Here is a 20,330-nt window from a genome sequence, read left to right on the forward strand (position 1 = left end):
GTATTTGGTTGCATCCCTACTTTATCTTTACTGTATGTGAGTCAGTTTATAGTCTTCTATAAAAAATCCTGGCTATTCAAATGCTCTCGGAGTTTACTTGAACCACATAATGAAACAGCTTTTGGGAAGCAGTGTGTGAAGCTTTTCCACTTCCTGTGGCCTGAAAACATGGCATGCTGTCAATCTGCAATGCCTGTGGGATTTGTTGGAGTACTGTCCGGTTGTGTCTGACAAACATGCTACATTATACCCCGTCCTCTCAGCCAGCCACTGTCACAGTTGTCAGCATGGTACAGCTTTTCACCACAGAAAAACCCTCGAGATTTCTCAGTTTCTCAGCCCCTGCCCTTATTCTTCTCTCTGGCTCCGTCTCACCACCCATCTCCGCTTGCACTGATTTTCTTATGCACCCCTTACAGTGAAGCTAAGCCTGATTCTCAAGCAGATGTCTTACTCCTTAGTGGTTCTAAAAAGTCACATTATAGCAGCTTTACAATCAGACGTCTTTTCCTCCTTGATGTCAGAAGTGCAGTAAATTTAGCGAAACAGGGCTGCTCTGCAGTCGACCATTTGGCATGTTTAGGAATCGGAAAAGATATTCACAATGCTTTGCTTCAGCCTAAGCATCATTATTCATACATGAAGATGCTGCAAAGCTGGGAATCCATTTACTGCTCTTATAGAAACAGTTCAGGCCATATCTCAGCTGTCAGCATCTGCAAGCAGGAACCTATCATTTACAGCATTTTAAAAGCATTCTATATTTTAAAAGTATTCCGAAGGTCATGGGATATAAAATCAGAAAACGTGAGTGTTATTTCACCCTCACAAGGCAAAAGTAATGATGTGCTCAACAGCATTAGAATGCTGAATCTGAATATTGATATTTCAGAGATGGAGGATGTCTTACTGTGGACTCATACAGCAGATTTATATAACTCAAAATAACTTGAAATAAGACTTGAAATATGAATGTTCAGAAAAGAAGAGAATCTCACACATAATGCATCATTACTATGTGCTGATTTGTTGTTTGGTTAAATGATGAACTGATCACAACGGTTTGATCATTGTGCTTTGATCACAGAGTTGATTAGATTATTATATTTTATTATGTTTCATAGTTTTTATTCACAGTTTCACAGTTTTTATACATTATTCATAATCACACTAATTTTTACTATTCCTCATACTTCAGATTAGGGAGAAAGAGTGAGAGCAGTATAGTTTGTCTATGTGACATTCATCTAAATGAAGTCTTGCATATTCATGAGATGTGTTTTATGAGATCTGTGGATATGCACTTTGATCAGGTTCTCATACAGCACCGGCATTTATCCAACAGCATAACAATTTGTAATGTGTACAACACACAGAACAAGGCTGAGATAATTTGTCATAGTAAATGCTTAGAACATAAAGGTGAGATAAAAAACATGCATGTGTCTTTTAAAGGCATACATAATTTAAATGCGTTGAAGGTGTCCTTAAATTCAGGGCCCATTTTTCACTCATAATAGTGACAATGCAATGACCCAGTATCCTGCTGTAAAGTCGTTTTATTTGAACATTCATCACCAATTTCACTGGAAAGGCTTAATGATATTGAGTGAATATGCTAGACCATCTGACCACTGCTTATGCATCACTATGTGGTTTTGATTTTTGATCACATACCCTATGTACTTATGCTAAATGACTCATTTGTGAGGAATAGGGGCTTTGACTTTTTATAGTCTATATGAACATGATACAAAACTATCCACTTAGCAACTTGTGACCACAGGCGGACCTACAGGTGACCTGTCCTCCCGGCAAACACTCCTTTCATTCCTTTTTACCTGGATGAATCTGATTTCTTCGATATTACGAGGAGTTTTTGTACAATGCTATGGAACTCTGTTAGGTCTGTTAGCGTTGAGTCGGTTTTCCCTTTTTAGCCGAGCTTGTTCCACCCTTGGCATTTACTTCTTTGAATATTCTATATTTCCTGCCAACTAGCTGACTACCAAGCTTATAGCTAATTCTATCTATCTATCTATCTATCTATCTATCTATCTGTCTATCTATCTATAACATGTTCGAGAAGAAAAATTGTGATTTGACATGAGATGCATGTTGCAAATTGTAAGAATAAGTAAACTTAATTTGCCATATTCTTAAAGTTATATTCTTAATGACATATTTTTGGGACATTTCTTTCACTCTCCAACTGCTTATCTGATAGTCTATCATAAGAACTCGAGATCAGCTCCAATGAGGCTGAAACCACAGCAGACATAATGACAAAACATCACTAATGGGGTCATGAAAGCTTCTGCTGTGCTCTTGTCAGAAAATGCTTTTTCATTATTCTTTAAAACCAACTGTACAAGGCCCTTTTGTAGACATTTCTTTAAAGCATTCCATCAACATCATGATGGATTTGACCTTCAGGATGAGACCGAATATGTGTATCTTTCTCTCTATGTGTATGAGTGAGAGGTATTCTGAATGTTCTGAAGGTGGCATCAGCTTTCCCTACGCCCACAAGAGTAATTGGTTGAAGGAGTCTAAACTGTATATAAGCGCTATGGAATTTGAGTCATAAGCAGGAAACAGGTGTCTGTGGCCATTTGAGGAAGAGCTGGTAGAAGGTGTTTTAGGAGAATATGAATAAAATAGGTTGGTCCTTAAAAGAAGAATGTAACACAGTACCATGGAGGGCTCATTGCTCTGTTACAAAGTTCATCAAAATAAGAGCGAGATTGTGAAATGGAACTTTGGTTAGACATGAAAAACAAAAAAAGTGGTAGTCTGTCTACAGCACCTGCCAGGTGAGGGAATTCTGAGAAATCATTGGATGAAGGAGTGATTGCTGATTGGTTGGCTTAATCATTACCACTTGTGATAACTTGTGGCACTTAGTAAAATCACAGCAGGACAGCAGGTTTGTGTAAGCCTGTTTTATATAGCGAGAGATGAGAGTTTCTTAACCACAGCAGAGACATTTTCACACTTTGAATCAGTCTACACACTGTATTTAGAAATTTGCCTAAAAAGCAAATTCTGAAAGCTCATAGAGAAGAGGTTTAATCTCCTGAATATGCTGTCTTTTCTTTCTCTATAGAGGGAAGAAATGAGCTCTGTATTTAGGAATGTGGAGAGTCTATACACTCTATTTAAGAATGTGGATTTTTTTTTTACTAGGTTTATAGATCAGTTTATTAGCTTCTGTATATGCTGTCTTTAGATAGATAACTAGACCTATAGAGGAAAGAAATGAACTCTTCTTACTGAGAGTCTACACACTGTATTTAGGAATGTGGTGTTTTTTTTTTTTTTTTTTTTTTTTTTTAGCTTTGTAGATCAGTTTATTAGCTCTTGAATATGCTGTCTTTAGATGGATAACTTCAGAAGGAAGAAATTAACTCTTCTTTTTAAGAGACTGCAAGAGGCTGAGGTCCTGGTCAGGTGTTTCTATCTGTCAAACGGGTGTCGGTCCGGGTTGCCAAATATGGAGGATTCCTGTCCAACAATTTCTTTGAGATGTTGAGATTCTTTGAAAATTGCACTGAGCTATAGAATTAATGCTTATATAGATGAGATTTTTTTTAAAAGTATGTTAATATATGCTTCATATGATTCAAGCTGCATATGATTAATCTAGTAAAGTCGGTGTTGAGGCTGGTATTGAATGTGTAGTCTCTTGGAGTTCTGTGTTGTTTATTTAGCACCATGATCCTGGAGGAATGTTGTTTCGTTTCACTGTTTATTGTACTAGCTGAATATGGTTGAAATGACAATAAAGTTACGTGACTTGACTTGGCTTGACTTGAAATTGTGAGGTCTTTAAAGCTCGACGGGTTAAAAACTGTTATTCCAATCTGGCAACCCTGGAATGGGCGGGGCTTAGTGCTCCGCGGTAGCGCTGACGGCTGTGGTGGCTGGAGCGGCACTTTGCTCATCACTGTGGCGGGGAGCGTCTCTCTGCAGGCCGGCTACAGCGCAGCCTCCGCTCCGCTCCGCTCCGGGCGCATCACGGCAAACCCGTGGAGTCCGCGTGCTCCCTCTCTTAAAAAAGTGCGCACCCAGCCGGATAAGCCCGTCATCTGCAGGGAAGAAGACGCACCACGGACGCCGGCACACTTGACCGAAAGGAAACAGCGAGAAGAAGAAAAAAATAAAAACAACAAAACCAAAAAAAAACAAAAAACAAAACAGTATGATGTTGAAGCAGCACCTGCTCTTCGTGCTCTGCAGCGTCTGCGGGACTGTCGTTAAAGGTGAGCGCTCGAGGACGCGCCGGTTTATTGCCTGCAGCGGTGAAGGGAGTTGGCTTTGGCTGTCTTTGCGCAAACACACACTCTTACCCGAGTGCTATCCTGAGGAGGAGATTTAGAGAATAAACATGCGTTAGAAGTTTGGTGCGCGCGCATTCTTTCACACTGGCCATCACCACGGGTGCGAAGTTGCAGTGATGAAGGAGAGCTACAGAGGAAGGCTCAGAGAGCTGTGCTGTGTGTGCATTTGTTTTAAGAACTTCTACTTTCACAAATATATATACATATATATATATATATATATATATATATATATATATATATATATATATATATATATATATATTAGAGGGGTTTATTAAGGGAGGTGGCTAAGCATTGCACTTAAAGATCAGGACGACTTGAAAAAATAGTCTTGCTCCTAAATAAGTGGCAGTAAAGCTTAGTTATAGAGTCTCATTTCATTCCCTGTGTGTTTGTCTGGAAGTATTGAAATTCTAGTCTAATTCAGAGTCCAGGAGTCTTAAAGGGAGTGGCGGGTGTGCTCTGCTTAATTCAGGACCAGTGCTTTAAGTTGGGCTGGGTCAGAAACTGCATCCTATCATACCTAAATAGTTTTTCAAAACACTACCTGAGGTATGGCTATCGGTTTTGTCGCACTGGAGAGTACAGTAGCATAAGGTCCCGGTAATAGAGCGCGAGCACGAACCTATTGCGCTCCCATCAGACTGCGGTATTTGCAGCCGTCTGCATCTTGGGGTCGTCCTAGTATAAAGCATAAGAGATTTTCTCCGCGATGCATAAAGCAGGCTTGGCCATGCAGGACAGGAGAAGAAACTGCGACTGTAGCTTAATGCATCCGGATCTGTGGATACTATGGATTGCTCATAGAATGGGACTGGACGTGATTTGAATGTAAATAAAAAAAAATCCGACTGTATTGAGCTAAAAAAAAAAAAAAAAAAAAAAGGATGCACTGGATTGCACAAATGTGGACTCCAATGCGTGCATCAAAATATCCAAACTTAAACCAAGAGGATGAACGTAGATAGCCCTCCATCCTCTCTGTAGTTATGTGAACCTCTGAGCCAGCAGGCGCTCACTACCCCGGTTCACTCTTCATCCCTGAGCTCAGTGCTTTTTTATTAACGTGAGTTCATTTCCAAGTGAACCCCAACACAGTACAGCTGCCCACGCCTGCTTCTGGAGCTCTGGACTTTCTGTAGAGTTTAGTCCAGGCATAATCTAGCACATCTGATCCAGTTAATCAAGGGTTTTAGTAGCATCTGAATATTACAGCCAGGTGTGTTGGAACTAAACTCAGTATGTTGGTAGATCTCCAGCAATGGGCACGCTGTGATAGAGAACATTCCAACATCACAACAGATACATAAAAGGTTGTAATGACTTGAGCCAACTCCCACAAATTGAAAAAAGAAAAAAAATCCTGGTGCTTTCAGATCTGTGTAGATAGACTGAGCTGCCTGTCACTAGACATCAATCATCAGAAAGACAAAACGGATGTGGATGGGGATTGGATTTTTATGTGCTTCAGTAAAATTACAACATACATACATTTTATTTCTAAGTAGGCAGCATGCAGTAATGAGTTATTTATAATAGATAGCTTTTTTATAACTAAAAGAGGTCTATATGAGTAAAAGTAAAACTTTCCCACACTAATGAGTTCTGCAGTAGGAATATTGCAACTTTGGTTTTATAAAACATTATGTCAACAAATGTTGATTACATGTGAGATTGTACACGGAAGATATATTTTGGCTATTTGTAATGTGTATAATATCAGAGGTAATTTGTATATATAATTTGTAGATATAGCATTTTTCTGGCCCTGAAATTAGCTCAAGCTCCATATGGAGCAGAGCTGATCAGTTGTGTGCCTCTTCCGTAAAAGATAACCCATGAGGCATACATGTGCCGTGTCTGAAATTGTTCCCTATTTACCATAAAGTGCACTGTTTTGCATGTCAGCCATTTTGTAGTGTTGTCTTAATTCTCAGTGTACGATCATATTCCCTGGATAGTTAACAACAGCACAGCAATTTTTTTCAGCTGTATAATTCAACAGTCAATTGTTAATACAAGTAACACATAATAATTGCATGTATTTATAGCAGAAAATTTAATTTAGAACTTCTGTTTGTTCTTGGATTGCATATTTGAAAACAACATTAAAGTGCTATATTTCAATTTGGTTTTTTTTTAGGACCTTCCTTACTGCTGCTCTATATATTCCTCAGCATACGGTCTAACAGCCTGTACAGTGAACAGTGAATATTGAATAATGAATGACTGAGTAAGGGTACAATCTCAGGCAGAGCTTTAGTTTGTTCAGAAGGGGTGTTTCACTGCAATTACAACTCACCTCGCAAACAGCAGATGGCTCTAGAAATTACAAACTGCTCCTTTAATGCTAAAAGAGCAACCAGATTAGCCGTCGCTCTAACGAATGAAATGTGACCTAATAAATCGTCGCTTTGTACCCGTTGTATTTCTCATGTCCACTTTTTTTGCAAGTTCTCTTTTGTCCCGCTGACTCTTCATGTCTGCAAATCTTTTCTGTGTGTAATTGCTATAAAAAGCTCAGGGCCTGACATCCCTTTTGGGACCAGACATTTAGGTCAGGGTTTCATCTGCTTTTCTATGGCTATCCCCTGTCTAATCCCCACAAGAGGAGCCTTTTTCCCACCTTAGTTAGTGACTCATAGAATAAGACATTTGTACTGGAGATGTAATGTGACACACAAATTGGACCTGAGGGACAAAAAATCCCCCTCAAACATAACTGCGGAGACGCCAGAGGGCCTAGCTACACGTGTGGATGGATGCTGTGCCACTAGAGCACCACAGTTTGGCTTATTGGTGGATTTTTGACGTGCGAGGTGTATCAGAGGGAAGCGCTTTTATTTGCCGCTTAAAGATGCCCCCCTCAGCTGCTCCAGAGAGTTAGCTTATCCTGGAAGAATGTGCTTTAAGCCTGTGAGTGCTGGCCATGGAGCTACGCTATAAATAATCCAGTGGAGGAAGGAGACTGGGAGTGCGCAGGCACCGAGCCTCACTGCTTTGTGCTTGCTGACAGATCTGCATCTACACGGATCAGTCAGAGAGCAGAGCCAAAAAAACGCCACCATACAAGAGACACACTGGGCAGCAGACGTGAGCTGTTATGCTGACAGCTAGCATTTTGGTCTGTTTTTAGTCCTGTGACTGCTCGCATTTTACTTGCATCATTTTTATCGTGAGCTCTTTCAGTCACCTAAGATGGCTGGCCCCCAGCTTGTTCTCTTTCTCTCTGGCTCACAACTGAAAATCTGAACGATAACATTAATTCCCATAGCAAATGAACACATAAAAATGAGTACATGCTTTCTTGGAATTCTGATGATGCAGCAACAGACCCTGTCTGTTGGAAACTGACCCGATAGCATTCTCTACTCTTTATATTAATGATTAATCTAGAAATAGCACAGTTAATCTCCTGCTAAAGCTGCAGCTATCACAGCTGTACATAACTACATGGCACAGGCACGAATGACATCTCTCTCTCTCTCTCTCTCTCTCTCTCTCCATCAGGTTTAATGAGGCTGTTCACAGCAAATTCAGAAAAAGTAGTGTGTCTTTGAAAGACTTCCTTAATGAAAGACATATATAGCTTGCTCGTGGAGGCCATAATAACTCTACTGATAAATGGTTCTGTGACACAGTCAGTTAATAAGATCACCTACCTCTGGGCATGCAGACATGATAATTAGCTTCTCGTTGAAGCCTGCAGACACAGAAAAGACAGAAAAAGAGATAACGATTATATTTGGGTTTTTTGGTGTTTAACATTAAAGTTATTACATTAATTGAGATAGAGTGAGCTGTTTTAACTTAGGACGTGCTCATTATTTTCACCTTCAAAATTCACCATAGGTATGTTTTTTTTTTTTTTTTTTTTTTAGATGTCTTATAATGACTGTCCTCTTGATTATCCAGAGATCCTTTTTTAGTGACAGTTTGCAGTACAAAACCTTAAGTGTGCCTTAAATGCATCACCCAGTCTATGTCTTTGAACTGCATGGAGAGAATAAAATACACAACTAATTCTGACTGTATAGTAGAAATATAATAACCCATCATGACCCAGATGTTTTGATTAATTAAAGTAGTATGTTGTACAGCATATTTACAGTTGCCATGACTATAGTCTCTATTCACACATAAAGTGCAACACACTTGTGTATTCTAATCCGCATAAACATACGCTATAGCCTGGATAAGAATTTGTTCCCTAGTTGCCATATAGTGTACTATTCGGGGTTTCAGCCATTTTGTAGCATTGTCTGAATTCTCAGTGGACAAATCATATTCGATGGATTACTATATTATTAACAATAGTGCATCATAAATCCGGTGTACCACCAACGTATGCTACCTCAACACAAAACTACCACAATGTATAGCAATTTCTTTCAGCTCAAAATTTACCCAAGGACACCAGCAGTATTGGCAGGTGGGTGGTTTACCTGCTGAATTGAGGGTTGAACATTTTTGCATACGTTATATCTTCGGTAGCTGCTTTATCCTGGCAGGATTTCACTGGATCCAGAGCCTATCTCGGGAACACCGCGAGAACACATGACACTCCAAATAGACAGTAATCTGAGCTCAGGATTGAACCGGGGACCCTGGAGCTGTGCAGCGCAACAATCCCCACTGTGCCACCATACTTTATATGTATTTATTACTGTATGTTAAAAAAATATTGACATTCAGTTGAATTATTTTGTGTCCCGAATACCCAAATATTATATTAATTACGCCCAAAATCATTCACAGTGATTTCACACATTGCCATGGAAACACCCAGCACACCTCTAAACTACTTTTTTGAATTGGTTTAGACATTCTCATAGCAATTGATTTGTTATTGTACAATATTACTTTTAAATATGACCAGATATTTTGTAATGACAGTCACTGGTTGCCACGTCTATTGTGACAATATACGTATGTTCTGTAAAAAAAAAAAAGTTTAATGATTACTAAGCCTGACAGACATCTGTTCACTATATAATACATAACATCATCTAACATGTCTGTATTTTCATGGTTTAATTTTATTTGACATTCTGAATGTTTATGTGATGGCAGGTCACAATGTGTTTTTCCGGCACACAAGAAAGAGTGGAATGAATTGGGTCCGGTGTCTCCCACTGTCTGTTCCATTTTTGCAGCTTGCTGTACTTAGCAAAAGAGGCATCAAATACCACTGCAGTTTTTTTTAATAGCTGATGCTCAAAATGTATTTAGAACAAAAAGTTTAGGGAGGACAGTTTGGATATTAAAACTGGCAGTTGTTCCTGTGGCTGTTAAACGTTCACCTGTAGCTAAAAGACATGACATGTTGTGCAGCAATTTGTCATTTCCACTTACAGAAAAACATTGGTGGCTGATTTAGGACATTATGTAGGACATAGTCTGTGATTTGATGCATAGCCGTAGTCCACTATTTTTCTTCTGGGTTTTTATTGAATATTTTTAAACCTAGCTGTGTAACCAGCATCCTAATCAGTATTCTGTTAGCGGACCTCATCAGTCATTGTCGTTTCTTGTATCATCTTTGAGCGCACATTGTCAGCAGTAAACACCACAGAGCATTTCACATCTAGTGTTTTCCTTCTTTGGTGACACAGTAGGACATCAATTTCACATGTGCATTCGAATTCGAGATGGATTTTGCAAGGCCAGGCCAAAAACCTATCCATCTATAAATCCATTCATTCGTGCATGTATCCATCTATCTCTCTATGCGTCTGTCCATCTAGCCATCCATGTGGTTCTGAGAAACTATCTATCCATCTATATGGGATTCTCAGAAAAAATAAGTGCAGTAGACAAAGTGTTGGGGAAAACAAGTGTAAAAAAAATGTACATAGCACAAAATGGCTTCTCCTGTCTGCTGGTATATCAAGGGATTTAATTGGCTGTTTACAGAAAGCTGCATGCTCGTATCTGATTGTTAGCACATTACTGTCAGGAAAAAAAAAAGACTGGGCTAAAGCCTATGAATCCTCTACTCTTTTAGTAAACAGAACACCATCATTTTTAACTCTTCCTCCTAGCCCGCTACACCAGTCCAGAAGATGTGCTGCCTAATTTCTGTTTTCCTTAGTATCTCATTGAATTGTATTTTAAGAACGCTTCATAACATTTTGTATTAGTCAGAGAGAGCTATCCAATTAAACATTTGCATTTGACATTTGGTAGTCTTTCAATCCGTGAAAAGCTGCTCTGACTGTTAACAGTCAGAAATAAAAGTAGAGATAAGATACAGTTACTGTTGAACGGCCTCATCTGTGAAAAATATAGTCCTGCCTACAAAACGTGCAATGTTTCCTTTAAACAGTGGACGTCTGAGTGTGAAATGGATTTGAATAGTCTTCACACCTACACCCATCTGCTTTGTGCATATGTGGGACATCTGGACCACCTACATCATCATGATAGTTATTTACATTCTCCTGTCCAATAAGGCTGGCAGTCATTTATTCTATATCTAATGCTATAATGCGTTACATGTCTGTGTATATTGAAGGTCACATTCAGAATATTATTCTCACTCTGAGCGCATATCGTCAATGTCTAGACCATCAATGCAGTCTGTTATTATTTTCTCCTAATAAAACATTTTCAACTGAATAGATCACAGTGTGAACATCATCCAATACAAGGCCTTAACACACAACCGCCCTGAAATGAAAAGAGGACATTGACGTAAAACAACCACGCACGAATAGTCACTAATGAAAATGACTAATGAAATTCCTCATTAAAATCCCTCTTCGAAAATGGCATCGACAGCAAATCCTCAACCAAATCCAGCTCCCCCCTCCCCCTCAGCCATCGCACTGCTTTGTTTTAATGGACACATGCTAATGTGCCTAGATAAATTTGTTTACTTGCTTTCTGAATCTCGCTGCTGATTGACAGGTCCTCAGAAAGGAGAAAGGTGCTGTGAATATTGACTGAAAGAGCACAGTCAATCGTAAAGCAGCGTAACTGAGAGCAGATCAGGCCATCTGCAAACCACTGAAACTCTGTATTACTTTCAAACTTTGTGTATGGCTGCCAACTAGGGCCATCCAACTCTGTTAAAAAAGTTAATTTGAATTTTAATTAGTTATGAGAATGGGGTTTTTTTTAGAATGCATTTGAATATTAATGAGTCTATAATTTTTTATTGCCACAGACAGAAGTTCGCATACAACAAATATGATAACTGTTGTTTTTGCTTAAGCAAAGAAATTCACAAGGAGGCAATATCATAAATTCATTCTCAACTTCATTTAGCCAAAAAAGTTTAAATCGTTGTTTTTTTTAGAAAGACGTACCTTATCCAATGAGTGATTTTTTGGGAAATCCACAGCTAGGCATACCTGGCCTGATTTACAGGAGCTATTGCTATTGTTCTTTGGTTGTCAAAATGGTTGTTTGAGAGAAAAAAAAAAGAAGCTAGAAATACAATTAACATACAGTAGAGACATCATTTTTGTGTTTTGTAAACATCTTAATGTTCACAGGGCATGCTAGTAAGCACATTTTTAAATGTTATTTTCTGCCTTTTTATACTGAAATATTATAATTTAAATATTTATATACTGTTTGAAGAGTGAGATATGTTATAACAGCCCTACTGCTTATAGAAGGTTAAGTTCTAAGATTTTCTGTTCTATTCTAACAATACCAGCCACATGCCTGGATGAGGCAAAAAAAAAAACCCTGAAATATTGACGTGCTTTCAGGGATAGTGCACAGCCTTACGATTGGCTTTGCTCCTTAGGGGTGGTGCTCAGTCAATATTTGTGGCACCATTATCTTCTCTCTGCATCGACTGTCTGTATGTAAAGTAGCAAGATACAAGGGCTTTAGCAATGATACATCTGAATGATTATATCCATCGCATATAAATAAAACACTTCAGGAGTCTAGGAATAATTGACCTCAATGAGAATGAATGAATAAAGATAATATATTGTAGTACAGACTGTGACCCTGACCAGGATAAAGCGGTTACTGAAGATGAGTGAATGAACATTGTAGTGCATTTATTATTCTTTAATTTTAGAATTATTAAGCCAGCAGAGAAGGCTTTTCAAGCACTGAGAGTACACCAGTGCATATTGTGTTTACGGACAGCATCTACCTCGGCCAAGAGGCAATGCCGTACCCAAAGAGGAGTTCAGTGGATCTGTTTTAGGTGTTTGGGGTTCTTTATTTTTCTTTCTTGTCTCTAAAATATCATATCTGGCTCAGAATGAAGCCGGGCGCTTGGCTCATCAGCCGTCTGCAGAACTGACCTTTAAACAGTCTTTCTCACTCCTCTCACTCCTTGCTGAATGCGCTCTCTCAGTGCATAGACAGCGGCCAGACAATGAATCTCATTTACTTTGTGCCATCCTCAGCGCTACGTGTCTCTTTGAGCGGTCTCTCTCCATCAGCAGAGCCATCAGCACTTGAATCTGCCAATGCGAACATGCAGACGCTCGTCTAGCTGTTGCTACTGTATGTAGAGCGATAAAGGATGAGCGGCTTCACCATCCTGCCAACTCAAACGAGAACTTGAATTAGACTTTGTAATAGTTATTACAACTCTCCAGCTGAGCAATTACAGAGATGCTTTATCTCAGCATTGGCTTCCTATCTGCATATCTAATGTATTTTTGTTTCAATGCTATTTCTAGCATGTCCTCATTAAGACAATCTAGACAATCCAAATAGTCCCGATAAGACCCAATGTGTGTTCTAACCTAGCGGTCAGAGCAAAATCCCCAGGGTTGTATTAATACTATGTTGAATTACCACCTACAGTGATCATTTAAGCCCGGTTGGACACAAATGAACACTGTGAGACGGTAAGTTAATTCAGCACTGGGGATTTTGCCGTGACTTCATCTGTTATGTCAAACAGCAATTAAGAGATTTGGAGCGAGTGTAATATAAACCATGTGAGGTGATACATCTCAATGATGATGGTGTGGCAACAAAGTGGAGGAAGATAACACCGGAACAAATTGAAGGCGTAATCACAGATTAAACAGGAAAAGGCGAGGGCCATTTCATATCCAGCGTGTGTTACTGTGATACAGATGTGGAGGAGTGTAGTAATTGATTTCTGTTCTTAAATCAGTTGCTGAGACAATTTAATCTAATCAGGGAGAGAGAGGGGGTTGTGGCAAAGGCTTCTTTATAAGGGTGTTGCTGATGACATAATAGTGAAATAAAACAGAAATTTGCAATCTTTTGGGTCCTGCTTAGGCACAAATAGGCACACATGGCTTTTTAAAATACACACTGCACAATGTCCTCAAAATTTTCTATCCAGCTAAGTGGAGAAACCATTTACTTATCCAGTAAAATAATCTCATAATTCCTTTTTTTTAGTAATAGTATTTTCTTTCCAAAGGATATATGGAAAATTCGTTTAACATTAAAAAATTAAACCAATTGAAAACCACATTAAACCAATTACTCTCTTTGGAAATATTTATTATGTTTTATTTTTATTATTTTTATTTAACTTTAGTTTCCAGAAACTACATTGTTGTCAGAGACCTTGCCATGTTTCCATAGTGATTGACTGTGATAAAAATTCAGAACCAGTTGAAATACCATCGAGCACAATGAGGGCCCTAAAAAAGTGAGTGGTTGAGTTGCAGAGTTTAGTTGATTCCTGGGGGTCTTTCAAAATCAACCTCCATGAAAACAAGCTGTTTAGAACCGTTGCATAAAACAAGCACAACATTCAATGTCTCACAAAATTCAGACCCTGAACTTTTCCCAAGAACATGCCAAACTCTGCCAAGAGCTTAAGACTTGGTTGTAGATGGATCGTTAAATAATATAATGACACCAAACATTTATCAGAATCACACAGAATTTTTTTGAGAACATAAAATCAAAATCAGTGTTTTGTATCTCTGGATTTGAACCTTATTGAAAGCCTGTGGTCTGATTTGAAGAGGACAATCCATGCATCAATCAACTATATACATACATACACATATATATATATATATATATATATATATATATATATATATATATATATGTATGTGTGTGTGTATTATATGTGTGTGTATATATATATATATTAACAGAGTCCATCAGACCCCAAATAATATTTTGCCTATTTTTTATGGCTCCTCTAGTGAGTGGGGGAGGCGTTAAGTTTTCTGGCTGTCCATCTGTCCAAGACTCTCGTTAGTGCAATATCTCAAGAATGAGTGGTTGAATGTTCATGGTCAGGAACTCAAGACCCATTTTCATTGTTATTTACGATTTTTGTCATCGGTCCATCCATCCGTCCATCCATCACTATATCTGTGCATCTGTCTCAGATTCTTGTTAGTGCGATATCTTAAGAATGAGGGGTTGAATGTTTGTAGGTTTTATATGGAATTATCACTGTAACCAACTGATTAGATTTTGGATTTGATCCAAACAGGGTCAAGGTCACAGCAAGGTCAACTGTCTGAAAATTCCTCCAGTAGCTTCCTTTATGTTCAAACTATATTTTAAGGGTAGCTCTGGCAAACAAAGCAACATAAGCAACAAGAAGGACTAGAGTTGTTGGTGATAGAGAGATCCCTCCACTGTGTCAAGTTTGACTTGTTTCTAAACTTTCTGAACTGAAGTAAAAATTGTCAATAGACCCCAGTTGACATTATTTATGGTCATAATAACTTTGATAATGGTGGGTTGTGGTTTCCACCACTGTAACAAAATTAGAAAATCACAGATATTTCACAGACCCCTGAGGATCCCCAGACCCCACTATGAGAACCATGGCTCTCTAACCTTGTTACACATTACAGGAAGAGACTCAGTGCTTTTACTCTTTCCGGGTGAGTCTTCAGTATGGGTTTGCCATATCAGAATTTGGATTTTATCATTCTTGATAACAAAACAGTACCAGAAATATATAAAAACAAGAATAAAAAAAACTCTGAAGTCAGTAAACAGATTGTTGGTGCTAATTTCTTCTGTGATTAACTGTACAACTGCTTTGGCATCCACATTAATATATTATTGTGAATCTTTATGAATTAATCTTTATTGTTGTCTTTATGAACATTCCTTTCCATTTTTGATGATCAGCCAAACTGTATGATTTCATCAATAAAAACAAATTTCTTTCATTCTTACGATGTTCAGGTCATGGCTGACTGTAGTGACCTGCAACATTATGTTCAGGAACCTAACTTTGTAGACCAAGACATGGAGAGTGAGAAACACAAACTTCAGTTGATGCATGTTTATATCCTGGTATTGATTTGATCTTTGTAAAGGTTCCCACGGGTGCGTGAGAGGCCTGGGAGGAGAGATAGATCGCTGGCGGATTTGCAAGTGAAGGTGTCAGTGAAGGAGCCGGGGGCGGGTGGAGGCTGGGGATAAAAGCACAGCAACTCCATGTCCTCGTAAAGACGGATCAGCACTGTGCACGGAAGCTGCATACTGATTGTGAGGATGGCAAAGCCCTGAGCCAGGGAGCAAGATGTGCTCGGAAAAAAATGCCCTCGGAGCCACTGAGCTGAGAGACAGACAGCGAGAGAGGGAGAAAGAGAGAGATTCAGCTTTTCTGTGCTCATCCTCTCTAGATCTGTTACTATCACTATTAATTTGAATCATTTGAATGTTTTGAGCTGTATTTTATACCCGGAATGCTAGTAACGCTTCACACATCAAAAATACGGTGGGAAAAGGTGAGACACAGATTGGCAGAGAGGGAAGGAACACGAGAATGAGAACAATACCGTAGCCTAGCTGTGAAACTGACAGATGAAGAATTGAGAATGTTCTGAAGAAATATATGCAATGTGTTAGGAGTATAGAATATAATGATCCCACTGGAACTACAGTAGCTGTATTCTTTGCTTAAAAAAGCTTTTGATGTTGATGACATTTCACACCTTATTACCTTATACTATTTTATAATTTATTTCTGGAGCTAAAATGCATTATGTGGAAGTTATATAACCCAGAATGTCATGTAATGTAGCAAAAAAAAGCAGCTCCCAGTTTTACTCAAGAGAATGAGTCAGCTACATACAGCGGCTCCTTCTATTTCTGTCTGTTTGTACTGTTTATTTAATTAATACTGACTTTTTCTCTCACAATAGTGTCCTGCTTTACTGTAGTTATTTCCAGGAAAGTAAAATATGACAGAATCCAATGATGGCTAGTGGTAGGGTTTGATCGAAAGACAATACAAAGAGCACTTCCTTTTGCACGTAGGCCTAATTCAATCTAACATGGAAGTACTGGGAAGTAATTAGATATGTCCATGTGTGTGATATGTCTATGATTGTACTTGACTCGATAATAATAGGTAATCAATAATATGCAATAGAACACCTTTTACTCCGTGTATGTTTTCTGCATGGTAGCAACAAGAGCTTTTAAATTTCTTGTTTGTATGTGTGTATTTAATTTGTATTTGAAATAACATAAAAATAGCTTAACATCACTTAATCACTTCAGCCTAAAGTAGTAGAAAAACACTATTTCAGAACATTCTGTTTTCTAATGGAATAATGTAATCTAGCCATCTAATAAAGAGCATTTAGCTCAAAGATCACACGTTTGTAGGATTAAAACATTTCAGTGGTACTTCTGTCTAGCAGTTGCACTGTGTTTTGGATGTACAAGCTCTGGCTGTTGTCGTGTAATGTAATTTACCCCAAGATTTTGGCACTGAGCTATTTTGCCAACTAGCTTGGTATGCTGAATATTACCAAGTAGCTGAAACTTAAAGAAGCTTTTTACTTTAAACCTGACTTTGGGAGCAGACAGGTGAATGACACTGACAGTGACAAGTATGCTAATATAACATACGCTAAAGCAAGGGTTCCACTTCCATAGGATTCTCGAATGGTTAATGTGTTTTTACACAGCTTTCATGATTTCCCTCAGAATGACAAAGCAAAGAACAATGAATTTTGATGAACTGATGATTTTTTTTCCTAAGAGCGTATTTATTGTTAGTTTTATTCTTGAAATTGTTCAGCTTTTGTTCTGAAAATCTGCTTGTCCTTATGTTCCCATATGGAAATGAATATAAGCTACAGTGCATTGTGGGTCAATTCTAAGATAAATAGTTTGTAGATGGTTGGTATTGTGGAGCAACCACGCTTTCAGAATAGGTTTTAAAAAGCAGGTAAGCCATTACAACCTGTATTTCTGTAAGTTAAGGGTTACATTAGAATAGTTTCCTAGTAAACCTGGACTGTCGATGTTTATAAGGTCAGAGAGTTTTGACTATGTAATCCCATAAAGCTATAGTGCATGGGCATTGCTAATCCACATGAATAACAATACCTGTATTGCGTCTATTGCAGTTTCCAGGTGAAAATATTGTGCCTATTAACATCCCAATTTGGAGGCCCTGATTTAATAACATCCCAAATAAAGAGTGCTAATTTGGGTGTACAGTTTACACGCAAATAATGGCCCTGTTGCTGGTGATTGCAAAGTCAAGGGAGGAAATAGTGTGTGAATGAGATTTCTGGATGAAAAATATGTCTTAAGTGAAAAGTGAGACACACTGAAAAACTTGGAACTATAATGTCAATGAATAAACGAATAAAAGAGTGTAGACATGAGTGTGTATTATGTTAATAAAGTAAATGTGAATTAAAAAAACTTTTTTAAAGGCTCTGTTTAAATGCTGGATCAGAGTTAAGAACAAGCAGTGATTGTAAAACTTTATCTTCAGCAGTTTTATTATATCGATGAACGTGGTTCACATTCCGACTAACCCGACTAACTACATACTTTTATATGAAGACATACTGTATGTTTATGGAATGTTAACAGTTAATCATGATTATATTTACATTACTCATTTTGGCAGTTGTTTTTTTTCTCCCCAAAGCAATTTAAAATTAGGCAGAGGAGATGTGGGTTAAGGTCCTTGCTCCAGGGCCCAACAGGGTCAGCTTTGCAATACTGGGATTCAAACTCACAGCCTTCTGTTCTGAGCTCAAATAATTGTGATAATAATTGCGATTAGTCTATTATGCAGTAGCTGTGACCTCCATTACAGTGGTGTAGCTGAACACCATATAGAGTATAGTAGTCATACATGTAACTCTCGCTTTTCCCTATTATCGTGACTAACAGAAAACATGGTTCCATTTCGAGATATTTCACCCCAAACACTTTTACACACCCTATCCTTGCATTCCAGTTGTGTCAAGGTATATAAGTGTAATCACAGCCTGCTTTTCACTGTGAAAATAGATTCTTAACTCTAATTAACTTAGCTGGTCAGAATGGACCAGAAACCATGGAAACGGATGAAAAAGCAGTGGTCTATAGATGGAAAAGACTCGAGTATAACAGCCATGAACTAGCATGTACACCGCTAGTGTGTGCTGCTGTGGTTAAAATTCACTGAGGACAGCAATTCTGAAGCATGGATGTGTTGTTCCTGCTGTTGCATGGAGGATAGAGAAGATTTGGCAGTTAGGACCTTCCTCAGAGGACTTGCACATTGAAGCCTGAGAAACTGAGCAGTGGAGGAAAGCAAGAAGTGAGGAAAATCAAAGGTTCTCTGCAAGATTGCGTTGTGACTGCGATGCTGAAGCATCAGATTCAGAGATTAACAGTTTGACTTTCTCTGTCGGTAGTTCAGGGAAGTGTCAATGTGTCCGCACTCACAGATGGAGGAGAGCCCAGAGGGCAAGAGATGCATGTAGAGAAGAAAGAGACAAGACAGGGGGAAAAAAGTTCAAACAAATGTCAGAAAGTTAAGGATCTGACTTAGTGTTATTGCTTATTTCAAAGGCTACAGAATCTATGTTATGGGATCATATTACATTCATTCATTCATCTTCAGTAAGCACCTTATCCTGGTTAGAGTCATGGTGGATCTGGAGCCTATCCCTGGATGATACAACCTGGATGGAACAACAGTCTGTTGTAGGGCACCACACACACACACACACACACACACACACTATTTTAAACCTAGTGGCAATTGAGAGTAGCCAATCCACCTAGTGTCAAGTTATTGGGAGGTGGGAGGAAACCGGAGAACGTAGAGGAAACCCACACAGAGGCAGCAAGAACATCTCAGTATCCACCCACAGAGTAACCTGAGCTCAAGATCTAACTGAGAACTACTCACTGCCTACTGCACCACCATGCCATCCTGGACCATATTACATCAGAGTCTTTTGTTTTTCACATAGGTAATCATTCTCCTAATATCTTATACTGGCTTCAGTGCTCCTGTCCATTTTTCCTGGTCCTCTCCATTTTTCTTAATTTCACATTTTTTTTTAAACCATCCATCTAATGTCTCAGCTTCCCATCACTGTGGCTCAAGGGCACAAGTTAAACTGATTCAAATAGAGCCTGAATAAGTGACTTTCCGATGGAACCGTTCATTTCTGCTGCGAAACTCCTTAAATCTGCCTTTGTTCTCTAATAATTGAAAATTTTCTGTGATCAGCAGACTGGAGAAAGTCCTGAGAATTCATTTCTCTTTCTTGTAGAAGACAGCTTCACAGATGTCATCTTACACTAACTGTAAGCTGAAGCCAAGGTAATGTCAGGATGACAGTTTAAGAGCACTGAAGTATAGTTGGGAACTTTGGCATTTGCAGGGTATGTGTCACTTTACTTTTTTAGAATGAAAGGAACATGCCATTACCATGTTATTTATTTCTGTTTCAATGTAAAGGGAAAAGTAACTGTAACTTCAGATTGTTCAGAACATTGTTCATACTACACAACGGTTATGTAGTACATGAGTATCTTCACGTACGACAATTTTGGAAATTGTGGCTGAGGTGGTTCACTATTAAATCTCTCATTATAAAATCTACATTTTCCTGGTATATGGTTTTAAGCTGACTTCTTATATTCAAAATGAAAAATATGAAAATAAACAAGCATATGCTCTAACAATATTAAATTTAATTAATTTATTCACACATGTTATTAATATGTCATTAACAACCTAATACGTTAAATTTACTTTTAAAAGGCTTGAAT

The 20,330-nt window shown here is 38.4% G+C and overlaps 1 protein-coding gene across 5 annotated transcripts in view; it reads left to right on the top strand.

The window, feature by feature from the left end:
- The first annotated feature begins 3,927 nt into the window (after positions 1 to 3,927).
- Positions 3,928 to 20,330, top strand: part of cadm2b (cell adhesion molecule 2b) — a 165,880-nt gene continuing 149,477 nt past the window's right edge. For all 5 annotated transcript variants that reach the window (XM_034310910.2, XM_026935050.3, XM_026935054.3 and 2 more), the window contains exon 1: positions 3,928 to 4,265. In XM_034310910.2, coding sequence (XP_034166801.1) covers positions 4,205 to 4,265 — 61 coding nt within the window. In that variant the 5' untranslated portion in view covers positions 3,928 to 4,204. The remainder of the gene's footprint in view (positions 4,266 to 20,330) is intronic.

The sequence above is a fragment of the Pangasianodon hypophthalmus genome, chromosome 14, assembly GCF_027358585.1.
Source record: "Pangasianodon hypophthalmus isolate fPanHyp1 chromosome 14, fPanHyp1.pri, whole genome shotgun sequence".
NCBI classification, from domain to species: Eukaryota; Metazoa; Chordata; class Actinopteri; order Siluriformes; family Pangasiidae; genus Pangasianodon; species Pangasianodon hypophthalmus.